An 18868-nucleotide genomic window follows, 5' to 3' on the forward strand; every position below is an offset into this window, starting at 1 on the left:
GGATCTGCAAACACACATCTGGCTGTGCATTTAATGAAGTGTTTGTCCAAGCACTGGTGCAGCAGGTTCAGGGAGATTGAGCATTTCAATTTGGGGTCATCTAAATCACACAGGCAGTAAAAATTGTTCCCCTTCCAGGGTTTTCATCCAGCTCTGGTTATGGGATGGAGCACGGGTAGATCCCTCTTTTTCCATGGCTCGGAAAACCACGCTCTCAGCTTACCTTTAAATAAAGATTTGCTAATTAGGGAAAGATCATCTTTCACTGATGGTAATGAACAGAGAAGGGCTAAAAAAGCATCCCTTGGATGCCAGCATACAGCCTATCAGTACAAACTCCTTTTTTTCCTCCTTTAACACCAGTTTGAAGTCAGTGCTGGTGGCCAGCCTGGCACAAGCAGCCGGACTCCAGGTCAGGAGGAGCCTCCAAGCAGGTGGGAGTGACTGAGGTTAATCACACACAGGCTGGGCTGGAGGTGGCTGACCTCACTCCCACCTCCTCTTCTCCCTTCCCTCCTTCCCACCATCCTTTCCAGTTTGATTTGCAATTTGCAGGACAAGCCTAAGGAAGTAGCATCACCACGATGAAAGCCAAGGCAGGGTGTGGAAAACAAGGGGGTTGTTGGCGTAACCATCACCTGAGCTCAGAGCTGCAGCCAAACACACCTCCCTGGCAGCCCAGCAAAACCCCTTGACCACCCAGAATGAGCTCAATTTCCTGGAAAAAGAGGGCCAAGCAACCATCATCCTACACAAAGTGACAGCTGTGACCACCTCTCCTTTTTCACCCACTGGGTTTGCATCCTGTCTCAGAAAAGCAAATAAGAATGTTTCACACATCTCCCATAAAGCAAATCTCCAAAACTAAAAGCTCCCCATTTTTTTTCCTCCTTGAACCAAAAATTGCCTTGAACCCTCTGTTCGCTTTCCCTCCTCTCTCCATTACTTGCACTAACAAAATAAATCACCCACATTTTAAGTTCCCACAGCAATTAATGTTTGAAATTAAGTAATGGCCCCTAATTTTGATTGAAACTTCTGCTTTGATCAAATTCCCTCCATTTGTAATGAAAATAGTTTGAAACTGATACAAACAGTTCAGTTCACACATAAATATTTAAAAAACTTATAGAGAGGCTGATTTAGTCTATTATTTTACCACAAAGTTTGACCAGCAGTAGAAAGCTTATTATACATGACTGTCACTGACACATTACAAACTAATAAAACACAAAATGCAATTCTCAAGAAGAAATTGGAATGAATCTATTGCAAGAGCGATTTTTATGGTTCTTTTGAAATGCTATTTCTCCCCAGCTTTGCTGTCAAAATGGCACCATTTTCCCTAAATATTTCCATCTTAATTAAAAATGGTGTTTTTTATGGAGAAAAAAGAGCCTCTTGTGCCAGCTGCAGCTTCACATTCCCATGCTGCACGGAGTGAGGATGCTAATGTGTGCCCACCTCATGGATCTGCTGCTGACCTTGGTTACTGCAGGTGGAAAAGGGCCTGGACCCTAAAATTCCAGACTCCCTTACACAGCAAGACCTTAATCATCCCTTAATTTGGGTGCTGTGACTAAAAAAATGAATATAAACCAACAAACTGCATGATTATGGGAGTAAAAAGCATTTAATATATTTTCAGTGATGGGGTTTTTTTGTTTCCTGGCACGCAGGAGTTGCCACTCACCACCTGAACAAATTAAAAACCTTTCCTAAAAACCATTCCAAAAAACCCTTTCTAAAAACCATTCCTAGATCCAGGCACGGTCCTGCTGGTGACTCCAAAGGTGAGGCACGGAGAGGGAGGTGAACAAAGCAGGGATGTGAGGGGAGAGGATGCACCTTTGGCTGGCTGGCATGAGATAAGTTCCATCCCAGGCTTCTGGGAGGAGATGGTGACCAGAGGAAAGGGAGATAAAACAAAGCTAATTGCCAGCAGGTCACGTTCACTCCCTCCTCTGCTCCCAGCAGCACAGGGACAGGGAAGAGCCCTTGAAGCCATCTGCTGCCCAGATGTGTAAGTGTAATTACACTGAAAGGGCTGGGCTGCAGTGTCCCCTGGAAAAGAGACCTGCCAGGCCAGCCTGAGCTGCTCCTGCAGCAGAAAGTGCTGTGGCACCACAAGGCACTGTTGGTGCTCCAGAGGAAGGTGCCTGGCCTGAGGAAGCCTCTGCCAGCAGGATCCTGAGGAGCCACCACCACCTGGCACTGGCCACCCTAAGCTCAGACACCGTGCTGCCCTCAAGGGTGGCACTGGGGCAGACCCAGCAGAGCTCTGAAACCAGCAGATACGTGCCCTCAGCACCCACAGGAAGGAGCTCAGGGAGTGAGGATGTTTTTCCCTTTTCCCATTTCTCCCACGAGGAAGGATTACTATGAAATATTATTAATTAACTATTACTATTAATATTTACCCAAGTTACCTCACCCCTCTTTGCCTGTGCTCTCCTCACTCAGAGGATGTTGCTGTACACTTTCCCTTCCTCTCCCTCAAGACAATTTCCTAATTTCCCATCGTGACAGCTCCTCCATGGAGACACCAAATGACTTGCTGCCCCACACTGCCTTCCCTTTCTGGTCAAAACCTGATTTTTTTCCCCATCCCCCTCATCCTGCCCAGCCCTCCACTGGCCAGAACCACATGACTATTTCTAATTTTCAGGCTGCCCCCCCTCTCTGCTGCAGTCCCCTTCCAGAAGAGCCCAAGTTGTGCCTGGTGGAAATGACTGTTATCTCCAGGACACTTTACACATTACTTCCACGCCATTTGGAGTTTTCCGCCCCAGTAGTTTCTGTTGCATCTCTCATTTCACTCCTTGGTCACGTGGATTAAAGGACCAGGCTCTGCTGCTCGCTGGTGAATCCACACAAGGGACAGGGGACACTTTCTCCCTCCCTAGGACGTCACTCGAGACCCTCTGGTGTCACAGCAGTGACAACAAAAACGTGCAGGCAGGTGACCTTCAGAGTGAAGGGTGCTCCAGGTCTGAGCCCCTACCTGGGCACAGCTTCAGGGGAGAAAGTTATTTAAAATGAGGGTGGGGGGACACAGGGTGCCCAGAGAAGCTGTGGCTGCCACTGGATCCCTGGAAGTGTTCAAGGCAAGGCTGGACAGGACTTGGAGCAACCTGGGATAGTGGGAATTGTCCCTGCCCATGACAGGAGGATGGACTAAATGACCTTTAAATATCCCTTCCAACCCAAACCATTTTAGGATTCTGACTTCTACAACATCAGCTGTGCAAACTCCTTCAGCCCCAGCCCTGTATTTTACTCAACGCACTGCAGTCTGTCTCATTGAAATTCTTTTCTCCAGTCCTGGTGGAAAAAAGCAGGGAGAAGATGACAGCTGGTGCCTGCTGTGCTTCCAAGCTCTTGCCTGAAGACACTGCCAGCATCCCAAAGGCAGAAGGAAAGCCCAAGGCAGGGCCTGCACTTCCCAGCCCATTTCTGTTTTGCTTGCACGTGGACAGCAACAATAAAGACAATTAAAACTGAGGATGGCTGGGAAGTTTGGGAAGCGCTTCACCTGCTGCAGATTATCACCTGTGCAACAGAGATCCCCTTGCTACAGCAAACACCACTCAAATCCCCACCTCCTATTTGTCCAAGAGGCTCTGGAGGTGAGAGACCACCAGCACTGGGCGTGCCAGTGGGATGCCAGGATGGAGGGGAGATGGAAGTACTCGATGTACCCAGGAAGGAGAACCAGATTTTCTGTCCAACAGTGCTTAGTGAACACAGCTTCAAAAACTCTCCAGGAAGTTTTAAAAACAAACAAACAAACAAAAAAAAACCCACAACAAATAAATAAATAAATGAATAAATTTTTAAAACTGAATCCAGTTTGCTGAGGAGAAGTTCAAGACCCTTGCAAATTTTGCCCGCTCAAAAGGTAGCGGAAGGAAGGGATGACTGGATTTGGGGGAGAAGTTATTCACTGTAAATTCACTGTTCAGCTCTAAACTCCACATGGAAACACAAGGATAAGGAGAGAAGGAAAACAAAGAGTGAATGACAAAAAGAAAGGAGGCAGGAAAGCATCCAGGAATGATTACAGACCATTTTTGTAATGTGCTCTATCTCCCTTATCAGCTCTGTTATCATCACCTCCACTATAAAGGCTCTTTATTTAAAGGAGGGGAGGAAAGCAAGCCCCAGAAGGTGTCTGGGAGCGTGCAAGGGTCTGGCTAGTGCAGCTGAGGGGGAGCTCAGCCCGTGGCAGCTGGTTTGCATGCACAGCACCAGGCCCTGAGCCATGGCAATAGAATTATACGAGCCCCCGAAGACTCGGGCAGGATGGCAGGGAAACTGATGTAATTACTGACATTATTACCCTTAAAGCAAAATAATAATTTTAATTACAGCAAGGGCTTTTGGGCCTTTCTCTGCTCCTGCCTGCCCCTGCTCACTGTGGAGCAGGGTCTGGCTCCAGGCTGTGAGATGGGACGGGGCAGTGACGCTCCCCTCCTTCCCCGCCAAGTACATTTCTGCACAATTAAGAAAAAGACATCATAAAAGCCACGATTTCAGCTACACCCCCATATTAAGGATGGAAATGGTGGCCAGCAGCTTGTGAAGGCTCAGTCCCAAAGGCTGCTCCCCGAGCAGAAGGGACTGCTGCTGATGGCGAGTGCCCGCCTGCCTCCCAATTAAAATAAATTGGCAAATCAGGGCTAAGCCCAGGAGATAAGACACCTGCAAGCTGGGCTGTGGCTGTCTCAACGCTGCTGTGTGCAGACCAGAAACTTTCCTTTCCACTTTTAAACACCTTTTCCCACAGCCCTGCCTGCCTGAATTCAGGAGGAGATGAGCCCAGCCCCAAGGCTGTGGTTACAAATTTGAAAGCACAGTTCCTGTGTCCTTGTGAAGTTACAGGTACTTCTCTTGTGGTGCAGCTGTGATTTCATGAATGACTGAGGTGCTGAATTGCAATCCCTGGCCCAGTGCCAAGCTTTTTGCTGGAAGATCATAGGATCATGGAATGGTTTGGGTCGGAAGGCACATTAAAGACCATCTAGCTCCAACCCCCTGCCACAGACACCTTCCATCAGACCAGGTTGCTCAGAGCCCCATCCAACCCTGTCCCTGAACCCTTCCAGGGATGGAGGTGAGTGACCTCAAGATGTAACACACATCACTTCATAAATCACTCAGCCTGCTATAAATAAAACACAGGGAACGAGGTGGGGGAGAGTGCAGAAGGAGAGGAAACTCCCATGGAAACCTCCTGAGGGAACATTCAGCAAAGAAACCAACAATTAAATGACCTTTCTGCCAGCAAGCCACAGCTGCTGAGGCTCCAAGGCCAAGAGAAGGCCACGGGTGGCTTGAATTTGATCAGCAGGCTCAGGATGTTGGGGACTTACAGGAGAAAACAGCTTTTGAGGCTGGGAAAGCCCTCCAGGATCGAGTCCAGCCATTCCCCCAGCGCTGCCAAGGCCACCCCTAACCATGTCCCCAGGTGCCACATCCTCTCCAGGCGTGGTGACCCCACCACTGCCCCAGGAGTTAAAGGCAAAGTTGTGTGGAAGCCCCAGGAGGTTTCCTGCTTGGGACTGGGAGGAAAATCCCAGCAGGCACCCAGGGGGAACAGCCCACCCCGATGTCCCCATCACAGCAGGTACCACAAACAGGGGCTTGGCTCCTCTCCCTGTGCTTGCTTCACCTTAGAGCATTGAACCGTGACAATCCAAGAACTCTCTGTTCCCTGCAGATGCAGCCAAATGGAAAAAAGATTAGATAAAACAGATTGGACTTGCCAGAAACTGAGGCATGGCCACAACAACCTGCCACAGGCTTGGCAATAGATCTCTCCTTGTTTAAAAGCCAAAACTCCGCAACTCCCAGAAAGTGTGGCACCTTGGGGGTGGGTGAGGGGTTGGAGAAGAGGCTGTGAGCAGGAGATGAAGTGCAAGGGACTCATCCAAGAGGAGAACAACCCCTGAAGGTCAGAGTAGCAAGCACACGAGCAGCTCACTAATGTACTCCAGCAGCGCCACGGGGCACAGCCACGGGCACGCACGTCCTCGCAAACTGGAAAGCCATAAAAGTCTATTACAGCAAATCAAACGGCAGCCAGCATGACAGCCATTAGCCCGAAATGAATACACGGCAACTTAATGAGCTCTGTCGAGGCCAGCTTGGCGAATTAAGTTGCCAATTGTAGCAGGATTCCCCCTTCTCTCCGCGGCCGTGAGAGCGCTGCCCCGCCCGGCTGCCCTGGGACCTCCAGCCCAGACGGGACGGACGATTAGGCTGGAGCAATATCCCAATATCCCTCTCCTGGCCCCGGGCAGCTATTCCAGGGATGAGGTCAGCACACGGCAAGCACAGAGGAGCGGTGCCACTCCAGCAGCTGAGCTGCTGTGGTGCATCCTCTGCATCCCTGCCCGCAGCACAGCCCGCGCCCAAATAAATCCCCACTGGCACACTGAGCGGAGCACGTAAAGCACCAGGATGGGTGTTTAGAGGCAGTATTGTTTTTAAAGGTCAGTTTACTTCATGTTCCATTTATTTATGCACACTCTTCTTTTGACTTTCCAAGTGCCACACAATAGCAGCGAGGTTTAAATAGCCCTGCGGTCGCTGCTCCATTAGCTACGACAACTGCAAATCGATACATCCATTTATCTCAAAATTAAAAAGAGAAAAACCCTCATTAGCTGCCAAATCTGCGCAGAGCCAGTCTATTGAAAGCCACACCAGCCTCTCCTCTTTCTCCAAGCTCCAGCTCTCTTCATTCATTACCCACAGGCCCTTCGATTTGGGCTCTCAGGTGGATTTTGGTACCTGTGCCCTCGCTGCTCGCCCTCAAGCTGTCTGGAGCATGGGGTGACCTGTCATTCCTCACCATGGCTGGGTCCCCCACCACTTCTCCATGCCCCATCACCTCCAGCTTTGAGTGGTCATGGACAAGCAACAAGGAAAACCCGTGGCTCAGCACAGGTCTCAAAGCCAAGTGTGCATCTCCTCCTTGAGAGCTGCACCACCACACTCAGAAAGTTTCTTGCTGAGCCTCCTGCAGCCCTTGGAGGGTCCTCTGTGGGTGGTGAGACCCCATCCCCTGCTCTCAGAGAGCCTGGCAAGGCAAGGCTCTCTCTCCCTGGCAACAGGACAGGAGTGCCTCCAGGATGCTGGCGGAGCAAGGCATTCGTGGCTCATTACCTCTGGTCGGTGCCCTTGGTTAAAGATCACGGGCAGAAAGTGGAGGCTGGCACACTCTGCCTTGTAATTAGATTAGGCCAACCTCCAGAAGAGCACAGCTCCCAAGGCCAAGTGCTGGGTGGCTGCAAGGGGGGGAACACCAGGCTTGCTGTACCCCAAACAGCCAGGCAGTGCTGGAAATCCTTCCCAGCACACCCACAGCTCACCTGCACAGCATGTGATATGGCTCTAAGGTTCAGCCTCTTCTCCTTTTACATAATTTTTTTGTCCACATCACCTGCCTGCAGCTCCCGTTCCTCAGCCAGCCCTAATTTTCTACATATGAGGGCATGGAGTGATAGGACACAGGGGAATGGCCTTCAGCTGCAAGAGAGGAGGTTTAAATTAGATATTGGGAAGAAATGCTTCCCTGTGAGGGTGGGGAGGCACAGGGTACCCCTGGATCCCTGGGAGTGTGCAAGGCCAGCAACCAGTGGGAGGTGTCCCTGCCCATGGCAGGAGCTGAACTAGAGGAGCTTGAAGGTCCCCTAAAATCCAAACCATCTTGTGGCTCTAAGATTCCATGGTTCCAAGCCAGGACCTTTGTCCTCCCTGCTCCCCAGGCTGGGCACAGGTTAGTTTTGGAAATGGGGAAATCTCAAGCTTTGCAATATTGGCTCTTAGGGTGATGCCTTGTGAAGGCTGGCCTAGAACAGAGACTAGAGCTAAAGAATAAAGCAGGGATTTATTAGATGGCTTCAGTGGATCCACCTTGGGCAGCACAAGAGCCCAGCCAGGGCTGCACCGCAGGTGAACCCAAAATGATCACAAAAATGGAGACACCCAGTCACAAAATCTCTCACTTTTATCACTTCTGCTCCATTTGCATATTGCAGTTAATTGTCCAGTTACAACTTTAGCCCATGAAGTCCCACCCTGCTTGTTTTTCTCTTTTCAATTCACACTTGTTTGTGCTCCTGGGCCTGAGATTTGAATCATTGTCCTTGGTGCCCAGCTACAACAGGAATTGTTTTGTCTCCCTCTCTGTGCACAGAGCTCACCATCCCCTCATGTGAAGCCCAGACCCACACACTAAAGCAAAATCTGAAACATATAAAAGCTAAAAAAACTGAGGCATCAAGGACAGAAGCCATCAGCAAGAAGAGACGTGGCACAGATACTCCAGGTGTATAAAAAACTGGTGCTTAACACAGCCCTGATTCCCAGGGGAGTCACAGAAACCCATTTCCATCTCTTCACAGAGCAGGGAGCAGCAAAACCAGAGGTCAGTGAGGGCAGGGGAGAGGAGCCTGTTCTCCTCCCATCCCACTGCCATTCCTTTTGCTTTGCAGACCTCTGCAGGCAGAGCACGACCCAGAGGAGCAGCAGCAAGGCACGACAGCTCCAGAGCCCCCAGCACGGGCAGGAGCAGGGGGCATGGCACCATCATATTTCCTGGAAAAATCTCTTTGCCCAGAATTTTCTCCTGGGAAGCTGAGAAGCCTCAGAGAAAAAGGCAAACAATAATTATCTGATTTGGTTCTCCCATGTTTTGCTGCTTTGGAATGTGTTTGGAGATTGTTTACCAACAGGTGAATTGTTTGAATGGTTTCATGTGAATTTTTTTGACTTATTGGCCAATCAGGGCCAGGCTGTGTCAAGACCCTGGAAAGAGTCACAAGTTTTCATTAATATCTTTTTAGCCTTCTGTCTGTATCCTTTCTGTATTCTTTAGTATAGTTTAGTTTAGTATTCTTTAATAGAACATCATGAAATAATAAATCAGCCTTCTGAGAACACGGAGTCAGATTCATCATTTCCTTCCCTCGTCGGGGGTCCCTGAAAATACAACAGGGGGCACCTGGTGGGGGTTTTGCCAAGACATTTCTCCAGCCCTGGTGCTCTGAAGAGCAGCAGAAATGCCTCTGACCCAGTGTCACTCTCACGGGGAGGTTTCAGGTGACTTGGTGCAAAGATGAGACTCCAGCTCCCGGCTCATGCATCTCGAGCAGCTCTAATGAAGAAACCTCATCCTCACAGCAGAGGGATGGGGAGGGATCACAGCCTGGCCTGGCAGGGCAGCAGCAGCAGGAATATTAAATACACCCTGGTAACACAATCTTTTGCACCTCTCAGTTACCAGAGCTGCTCCATTTCACACACACACACTGCACATGGGACCTCACCCACACCCCGAGGAAGAGTCTGGGAAAAACTGCCCTGGCACTGTGGTGCAAAGAGAGGTTTCCTCCACTGGAGGATGTCAAATGCTCTACTAACCCCCTGTTTCAAATGGAATCTCCTCACCTTCTCCTCCTGGCACCAGAAGCTTAAAGCCTAAATTCTCATCAGACCTGTAAACTCCTGACCAAGCTACAGGCGCAGAAGCTGTCCCTGATGGATGAGCAGATGTCACCTCCCTTGCAGTGGCCAGCACAGAGAGCAGCAGAAGGTTGTGGAAACTCTGTTCTACGGGATTTTTCAACACTTGGCTGGATAAAGCCCTGAGCAATCCGACCTAACATGAAAATTCTCGCTGGATCAGTGGGAGCTTGGGCCAGACGATCTCCTGTGGCCCCTTCCCACCTATTTTATCCCAAGGACACCATGGGACCAGTCCTGCTACAGAGCTGTTGAAGCAAACCACCAGCCAGGGCAGCAGCCTTTGGGCAGCACTCTACCAGAATTCAGGCATTTGGGGAAATACTCAGTCCTGCCTCAGGTCAGCTCTGTGACGGGAGCTGTGCATGCCCTCAGCTCCAGGGAAGAGAACAAGACACAGATCCTCACTGACACCCATTTGCAAACTTCCCTTTCGTCATGGGAAAGATGTCACCAAAGCACCACATCTGCTCTTCCACCTCCTTCCCCCACCACCCCAAACACTTTGCTCCTGCCCATTTTTAGCGTGTAATTCCAGAAGTTTCATCTTCCCGCAACCTCAAAATCCCAGAAGTTGCATCTTCCCTCAACCTCAGAAGGGTCCAGGGCAAGAGGACAGCCCTGTGCATTGGTGGCCAGCTCCGTGGTGGCAACCAGAGCCTGGGTGGCCACTGAGGGGAGAGGCAGAAGCCAGGCAGAGATGCTCCTACCTCTGGGATGCGGACGCTGTAGGGCTGGTTGTGGAACTGCGGCGCGTTGTCGTTCACGTCTCCCACCTGGATGTTGACTGTCCCTTTGATCACCTGTGGGCCCAAGGATAACAGCAGGCTGTCAGCTTTAGGTGTGGGTTTAGAGCCTAAAAAAGCAGCTTGTGGCTGTGGTTTTGGGCTTTGGGCCCAGGGGTGAGCCCTCTCCCCTGGTGCAGAAGTGACCCACGAGCCCTGCTCCCCTCCGCCCGTGCCGCAGACCTTGAAATGAGAAGTCACACTCACCCCTTGGCTGTCACTGACAGAAAACTCAACTGTGAATTCTGACTTGGTCTGAAAGGGAAAGAGAAGGAAAAAAAAACTATAATTAAAGATACTGAAGTGTTTATCTGCAGGTGGCAGGCTGGGGACTTCCAGCCAATGTTATTACACGCAAAACGCTTCCAGGACCTTCCAGAGGAGGAGAGGTGCTGGAGTGCCATTACCTGCACTGGGCAGAAAATGCTGGGGAATCTGCATGCCAGCAGGGCTCCTGTGTATTCCACAGGCACAGGAGATGCCCTGCCCTGGGGTAGGAGGATGCAGGGCTAAGGAACCAGCTCCCTGACTGGCAGCTGGGCACTTAAAACACGGCAAGATTTAGGACTTGTGGCAATGCAACACAGTCTCAGTGAGGACCTCTAAATCCTGCTGCTGCCTTCCCAGCTTCCCTATCAGACAGCTGGGAATCCTGGGACAAACCTGTGTAGGGAGAACTGGCTGAAATTCCACTAAAATTCCCACAGAATTCTCTCTGCTCCTCATTGCTCTAACTAAATTAACACCCTGCAATAGGGATCTATTCAAGTCACTGATGCTGGAGTGAGCAACAAGTGGGAAAGAACGAATTTTTTTGGCATCAGGGCAGGGGGATATTGCTAGTGGAGGCAGATCTTCTCTTCCTGACCCTTCCTTTCCCACCAGCAATCATTTTGCTCCTATTTTACCAAAGAATAGTGTAAAGATTGGGCCACTACATCTGGTAGCTGCCCACCAGCTGGTGGTTTTTGTTCCCCTCCACTCCTGGCAATCCCTTCCCAGGTCTGAGCTGCTGGAGCACAGCACCTCGATGTTTCCACAGCATCAGGCTGGAAAAGGCAGCTTGAAATGGCTCTCCATGCTGCACCTCTGGTTGATTTATTCCTAATGAGAGGGGCTCAGGGACAGGCAGCAGCCAGCAGGAGCTCTGCACGCACCAGGGTTGAAGTTCATCTCGGAGAAGGGACTGGGGGAAGAGCTCCCCACGGTGTGTGCCCACTCCTGCTCCCACATTTCCATCCAGACAGCCAGGGAAAGCCCTGTCTAACTCCTGCCTCGGGGCACTGCTGGGAGGCAGAAGGAGGAGCTGAAACCCCCAGGGGGAGGAGATGCTCAGCTGCCTGTGCCACCCCACCCTGCTGCATCCCTGCCTTTCAGCCCTCTCTTCCCCCTCCTCATCCACCAGGGACAACGCAATAGGGAAGAAAGGAAAAGCAGGAGATAAGGAGCAACCTGTTGAGCATTTAAATTTTAAAAACTCAATAAAATAATCAGAGGAAGCTTCCACGTACCAACTGCTGTCTCTAAAATTATTTTATCACAATTCTTTAGCCTCAGGGTCTGCCATTTTTCTAGAAATCCGTTTTCCTTCTAATCTTCAGGAGTACAAAAAAAAAATCTTTTAAAATTCATTTTGCCTCTATACATTTGCACTTTCCTCTTTTTCTCTAGTTCGTCTTTTCCTGCATCATTTACCTTGCTATGACTCCTTCCCCCTTCTTTCTGCTCCACAGTACAAGAATTCACCTCTTCCTTTTCCCTTCCCACCACTTCTCCTGAGAGGCTTTCCCCCACCCTGACTTTTTAAACACATGCATCCAGTGTTCTCTGCTCCCAGCTTTGTGCCCATCTCCACCCCTTCCCTCTGACTGCTTCCTCCACCACAAATTGTTTTTTACACCTCTCTCATATCCCTTACACCTTCCCCCATCCATCCTGCCCTGGCTGTCTCCCATGAACTTTGAGCCCCTGGGATCAGCTGAGCCCACCCAAGCTCTGCCCAGCTCCTTCCCTGCCCACCCTCCACACCACAAGACCCCTCAAATCTGTTGATCACCCTCCTGGGCTTCAGGCTGGCATGGGAAATATGGGGAAGCAGGAGGCATTTGGATGAGGGAAGATTTATGACTCAGGCCAGCAGCTGTTGGCACGGGGAGGCGGAGGGGAGAGGGGTGAAGAAAAGCACTTTATTTTCCCAAAGTCTCGCTCCTAACACTGTGAAATTGGGTTTGGCCCTCCCCCCAGCCCCAGCCCGAGAGCATCCAGCGCCCTGCTCCTCTGCATGCCAATGCCTGGCTGGCTCTGACTGGGAACACCAGAGGTGTGTTAATGGGTTTGATCTTCCCAAGGCTGCTGCTGGCCAAGGCAGCACTAAACACAGGGGAAATTAAGCACGTTGCCCAAATCACATCATATTTTCCCAGTCTTCCTGCTATCGCTCCCTCCTTGCTCCAGGAATGCAAAAAGGGCCAAGGTTTTAGCAAAGCAGGCACCTGGATGGGATTCCAGCCTTGCACACCAAAGCTGCCATTGAAAATAGGGCTGGTGAAATAGCTTTGAGGCAAGGATCTTGCCAAATTTAGCATCCAGCAGCCTGAATCCACAAGAGGATGAAAAGTCTTGATGAGATTGAATAAGCAGGGATACCTCACATCTCTCGACACGCTGTTCTAAATAGTAAAGGATTTAATTGGCAGAGAGATTTAAAGAGGAAGCCTGCACATTTCCCTGACTCTGTGAGCAGCCTGGCTCCTTGGTAGATCACCTCCACCTATCAATTCCTTTACTTCCAGACCCACGGGTGCTATTCTAACACCCAGGAAAACCAACAGGCCAGGTGAAACCAGAGCAGGCTGTTCACTGCCCGTGTCCCCACGGAGCTGGAGAGCGTGGGCACACCCAAATTCCCACCTCCACCAGGGAGCAACGGCCATCCCAGCTCTCACAGAGGATGGGGAGCCACCACTTCTCTGAGCAGAGGTGGTTTTTGCCCCAGCTTTACCTCTCTGTCCAGGGGCTGCCTGAGCCACACCACGCCGGTGACGCTCTCCACGGCGAAGAAGCGACTGGCCTCCTCCCCGACCACCCCGAAGACCAGGGGGTCATTGTCCAGGTCCCTGGCCAGCAGCTGAGTCACTGAGGAACCTGGGAGACACAGACAGGAAAGAAACCCTGAGCAAAAGCAGGCAGAGAGGAAGAAATGGTGAAAACACGCAGCTGGTCAGAGAGGAGGTCTGTGGAAGAGCTGGGATCGCGCCCACGGCGCTCCAGTGCCTCAGGGGGAGCCAGGCTGAGCATGGGCTGAGCCATAGATCCACAGATCCTCTCCTTCCTTGCCTTTACCAGAAGAAAAAAACCAGCCTGGTCCAGCCCTGGAGAGCAGAGTGAGCTGGGCAATTCCCAATCAATTGGTGAGACATCAATCACTGCTGGAATAATGGAAAAAGCCAATATGAGATTCCATTAATAAAGAATTAAATGATAGGAACATAATTAATGCCAGTCAACACGATTTTATGGAAAATAGAGCTTGTCAAACAAACCTGATTTTATTCTTTGATGAGAGTACAACTTTGGCAGATAAAGAAGAAATAATAGATTTCTGTGAGGCATTTGCCTTCGCCCTGAGTGACTTTGTGATTAAAAATTTAGTGCCTAGGACATTGGTGAAGAACATTTTGAGTGAGGAGCTGGCCTGGCAGGTCCCAAGGGTTGGGACCCAATGTCAAGGGGTTTGACCCAAGGCCACCAACCTCACTGGGGACATCACAGTGGGATGTAAAATTCCTGTTGGTACAAGCTTAGGTGACACATAACAGGGGGGACCCAGCAGCCAGGTGAAGCCCTTGGAAATTTGAACTCTTTGGGGAAAAATGTATTAATTCCAAGCATGCAAGGAGAGGTTCCACACCCTGCCTGCAGAGCCACAGGGCTCTTGGGGAAGTCAGGAGTGGCTTTGAAGCTAAAAAGCTGCTTTTGCCAAGGCTGCAGAGCTACAAGCTGCTGGCCTGGCTGCAGGACTAGATGCAAGAGGAAGCCACAAAATTTCAAGAGCTGGCAGAAATGCTTTTCCTTTAAAAAAAAAAAAAAAAAGCTTGAGCTGCCTCATCTATGACTAAGAAGAGTGAGATGACTCAGGCCATCTCGAGCACATCCACAGAGAGGACAAAATGTGATACTGAGCAGTGAGCAAGACTCAGTGCCCAGACAAATTCCTGTTTGGAGGAGGAACAGCAGCTTTTTTTTAAAAGGAGCAGCTAAAATTAATTGGGGGAAAAAAAACCCCAAACTTTCCTTCCACCAACAAGTGCAAGTGAGTGATGGGTCACAACCAAAGGCATTTTGGATAAAGACAGAAACAAGTGGCTTTATCCCAGCCTGTGACCAGAGTGTTCATCTGCCACCTTCTCACCTCTCCAGTGCAGCCAACCTCAGGGATACCAAGCTCCTACACTTTCTCAAACCTTGTAACCCTGAAATAAAACAAGGCAGCAGCTTGATTTTATGCTGGAGGATGCTCAAAGCCATCCTTAGCAAAGGTTTTTTTGCCCCAAGGAAAAAAGAAGACAGACTCCATGGCTGGGAAAGCCAGTAACTAGGACAAAATAAATCCAGGATCATGTCTCTTTATTCTGCTAAGGCTTTTTTTTTAATAGGAGAACAGCTTCCACCCTTTCCATCCCATTCAAAAACCCCACATCACCAGATCATCATTCCCTCCAGAATAGCAAATACTTCAAAAGGTCTCGCTTGCACATCCTTGGAAGAGAAAGAATCTCAAAATTCCTGCTGAATAGGAAAACCTTGTGCCACCCACTTTTAATAACATTAGTGGTCTGCAAATCCAGTTGTAGCAATAAATAAATAACTAAATCAACAAGCATTTAGTATTTAGCTCTTCTCTCTCTGCACTGCAACCACCTCCAGCTGTCAGGGAATTGAGTTTCTAAATTCAGGACAACCTGGAGAAGGAAGCAGGACATTTCTGGGCAGAGCACATCATCACAACTCCATGTGTTCCCCCTGTCAGCCTTTGGAGTAGGATCCATGGAAAACAGCACCCTGAGCTCAACCACCCTCCTCTTCAAAAGGAGCAACATTGATAGATCCCTCAATTTCTCTGTGCTTTGATTTGTTAGAAACAAGAAACTTCGTTAGAGCTTAGGCAGGGGCAGCTCAGAAGCAGTGTGAGCAGAGGAAAATCCCATTTTAAACAAACCCTCCCAAATGAGGCACCAAAACCTCTTTCCCCTTTCCCCTTATCTCCCAGTCAGGCAGTAATCACCATCCTACCTTCAGAGAACCTCCTTCAGGAAAGGAAAAAAAAAAGTATTGCAAACGTATAAAACACAAAAATAACAAATAAATAGAAGGTAAGGAGAAACACAGAACTGAGATGAGAAATAAGACTTCACAATTGCTTTGCTCCAAGTTTTTTTCCCCAAGTTTTCCCCCTGCCTAAGTTTAGGAGTGGTGCATTAAAGCCTCACCACTTTCACCACGGTGACAAAAGTTTGTTCGGGTTCCCTTCCATCGATTTCTTCTTGTATTTATTGATTTTCTCCTGTTTTCCCCCCATCATCAGGAAGGCTGGACAGGGCATGCAGAGCCAGAGCTGCAGCACATTTGTCAGAAGCCCCTCTCAGGGCTCTCCCAAAGGGAGAACACCTTCCATCTGTCCCCAGGGTCATGCTGGAGATGCTGCTCAAGCCTCCTCCCTGAGGGAGCAGGGACAAATGATCCTCCTGCAGCACAAACTTATGGGCTCCATTTGTTTCCTCTCAGGAATCAGACAGGGCAGTTAAGTGTCTTGATTCCACCAGATAATCAGAATTTATCTTGTCTCCCTTTGCCTCCTTTCTCTCAATCACAGCTGCTTCTCCCTCTTCCTCACACATACACAGATTTTCTCCTTTCTCCAAGTGTTGAACTTTGATTGACCTCAGGAGCTGGTTTTTTTCCCCCCTTTTTGCTGCTGTTTTCTTCCTAATCTGGTTTTATTATATATTTTTTTTTTAGGTGTGGCTGTTTTAGGGGGGCACTTTTGCATCCCACTGAGGAACCCTGGCCTCTGCACCCCGCTTGCAGCTGTAAACATCTGCATTCTTCTCTCCTTTTTTCTTGCCCTTCCACTTTGCCAAGGAGGAAAGTGGGAAAAGGGGCTGCACCCCACCAATTCATTCCCCACTGGTTCTGCTCTCCAGAGGAGGATGAAAAGGGAGAAAAAACAAACTAACTCAGTCTCTGGAAGGATCCTAGAGCTCCTGGAAGGTTTTGGAACGTGCAGGGCCCCAGGGTCAGGGGAAGATCCAGATGCTGACCCAGGCCAGCAGGAAGGGGCTGGGCTGGGATGGAGGGCACAGAAGGAGCAGGTTTCTAATTAATTGCCTAATAAGCTTCTCTTTTAAGAGGTCTGATTCATCCTCATGTGGAGTTAATAGGAATTTCTGCAATGGCTTTTGGGCTCAAGACTTGAGGCATCAGCTCGGCATTAATAGGAAAAGCATTTTAATCCTGATTTTAACATTTAATCCTGATTTTCACATTTAATCCTGATTTTAATAACCAGTTTCTCCTTGGCTCACCAATAAGCTCTGGGTCATTGGTGTGGGCACAGCCACCACATTTTGGCTTCTCCACCAAGGCCACAAGCTGGCACAGGGAACCAACCCCTCAGCCCTTCTTCAACTCCTTCAACCAGCAGAAAACCACTCAAAAATCATTTCAGTACCTTACACAAAGGCCACCACCACACTTAACTTCCAAAAGTAAAACTTCCACCAGCATTCACATTCTCTGAAAAAATCCCTTTGCCCAGGATTTTTCCCCTGGGAAGCTGAGAATCCTCAGAGAAAAAGGAAAACAATTCTGATCTCAGTTGCTTCTCCTGTGTTGTGCTCATGTGGAATGTGTTTGGAGATTGTTTACCCACAGGTGATTGTTCCATTGCATTCTGCTGGGAGTTGTTTTCACTCTTTGGCCAACCAGGCCAAGCTGTGTCAGGACTCTGGAAAGAGTCAGGAGTTTCATTATTCTCTTTTTAGCATTCAGTAAGTGTCCTTTCTGTATTCTTTAGTGTAGAATAATATAATGTTCTTTATTCTTTAGTATTGTATAAATGTATAATATAATGTAGATATATTGTATTTATATATTATATATACATCCATATATCTATATATATAGAAATCTATAAATCTACAATATATCTATTATAATATAGATATATTGTATCCATAATATACATATATATATAATATACATATATAAAAATATATAATATATATTAATATAGATATTTAAAATAATATATAATACATACAATTAATATAATAGCATAGTATAATATATCATCATAGAGTATAATAAAACAATATTACAATATTATAATGTAATAGTATCACATTATAATATATAATAATAATATATATTATGGCATAGTAATATTACAATAATATAATATTGTAATAATTAAAACATTATAGTATTATAGTAAATTATGGTATAATAAAGTAATAAATCAGCCTTCTGAGAACATGGAGCCAGATGCATCATTCCTGCCCTTGCTGGGGGTGCCCTGCAAATAGAATACATTTCCTTGGCTCCCTTTTTTCCCTGTGAGGGAGGTGAGCCAGCCCAGCCCCATTCCCTTCTCCCAGCAGCCCTGCTTTCCTGCCCCAGCCACCCCAGAACAGCCTCTCCAACCAGCCCAGTTCATCACAGGTCCCTCACAGGGGATTTGATGGATTTGATCTTGAAATTCCAGCCCTGTTCTTCTCATTTGTCACCTGCTCCCTTTTCTTTTGCCTCTAATTCATTTTCTCTTTCACCTCTCAGAAAATAAAAAAAATAAATAAAATAAAATAAAAAAGGAGGAATAGAAAGCTCTTCTGGAGATGCCTTTCCCCAAGATTTTGAAAAGAAAAGATGAAATGCCAATATTTCTGTGCTGCTCAGCAACCTCTGAGCAATGAGAGGGAAAGAAAAGGGTGCTGACTCCCTGGCCAAGGAAGGAAAGTAAATCTTGTTTCAAGCAGAAGGTCACAGGAAGTGGGAGCTGCTCCCATGTTTGGAATGAGGCTTCCTCAGTTTCCTGCAGGGCACAAACCCAGAGCTGAGTGGGCACAGAAAACCCCTGATGTGGAGGGGACACCGCCAGCCTGGCAGGGCACCCAAAGCCCAGGAGGGCTCAGGACACCTCTTGCAGGCTCCAGGGTGTGATGGATGAGCAATGCCATGGTTGACTCTCACAGTTTAAAGGTAAAGATCATGTTAATTGAAGTTTTAAAGGTTTATAGTTAGGATTTATCCCCTTGTGCTGTTATCAGAGGTGTCTGGGTTTGGGACATTTGGGAGGACATTTGGTTAGTCACTGTGGCAGCACCTGGCCTCCAATCAAGATTTAAGGCAGTAAAATTCCATCACTGGGCAGAACTTTGGGAGGGGCTGCAGGGTTAAAATCTCCATTGTGTGGATGAGCACAGGGTGGGAAAAAAAATCCTCTGCTCCCAGCATTGTAATATTTTCTCTATTCTGTCTGCTGTTGTATT

The 18868-nt window shown here is 48.5% G+C and overlaps 1 protein-coding gene across 1 annotated transcript in view; it reads right to left on the reverse strand.

Moving 5' to 3' along the window:
* The window catches only part of CDH23 (cadherin related 23), a 181110-nt gene that overhangs the window by 139089 nt on the left and 23153 nt on the right, over positions 1-18868 (reverse strand). The window contains 3 exon segments of the mRNA XM_050976130.1: positions 10245-10337; positions 10527-10574; positions 13321-13463. Of these exon segments, the coding sequence (XP_050832087.1) occupies positions 10245-10337; positions 10527-10574; positions 13321-13463 (284 nt within the window).

Source organism: Serinus canaria, chromosome 6 (genome assembly GCF_022539315.1).
Source record: "Serinus canaria isolate serCan28SL12 chromosome 6, serCan2020, whole genome shotgun sequence".
NCBI lineage: Eukaryota > Metazoa > Chordata > Aves > Passeriformes > Fringillidae > Serinus > Serinus canaria.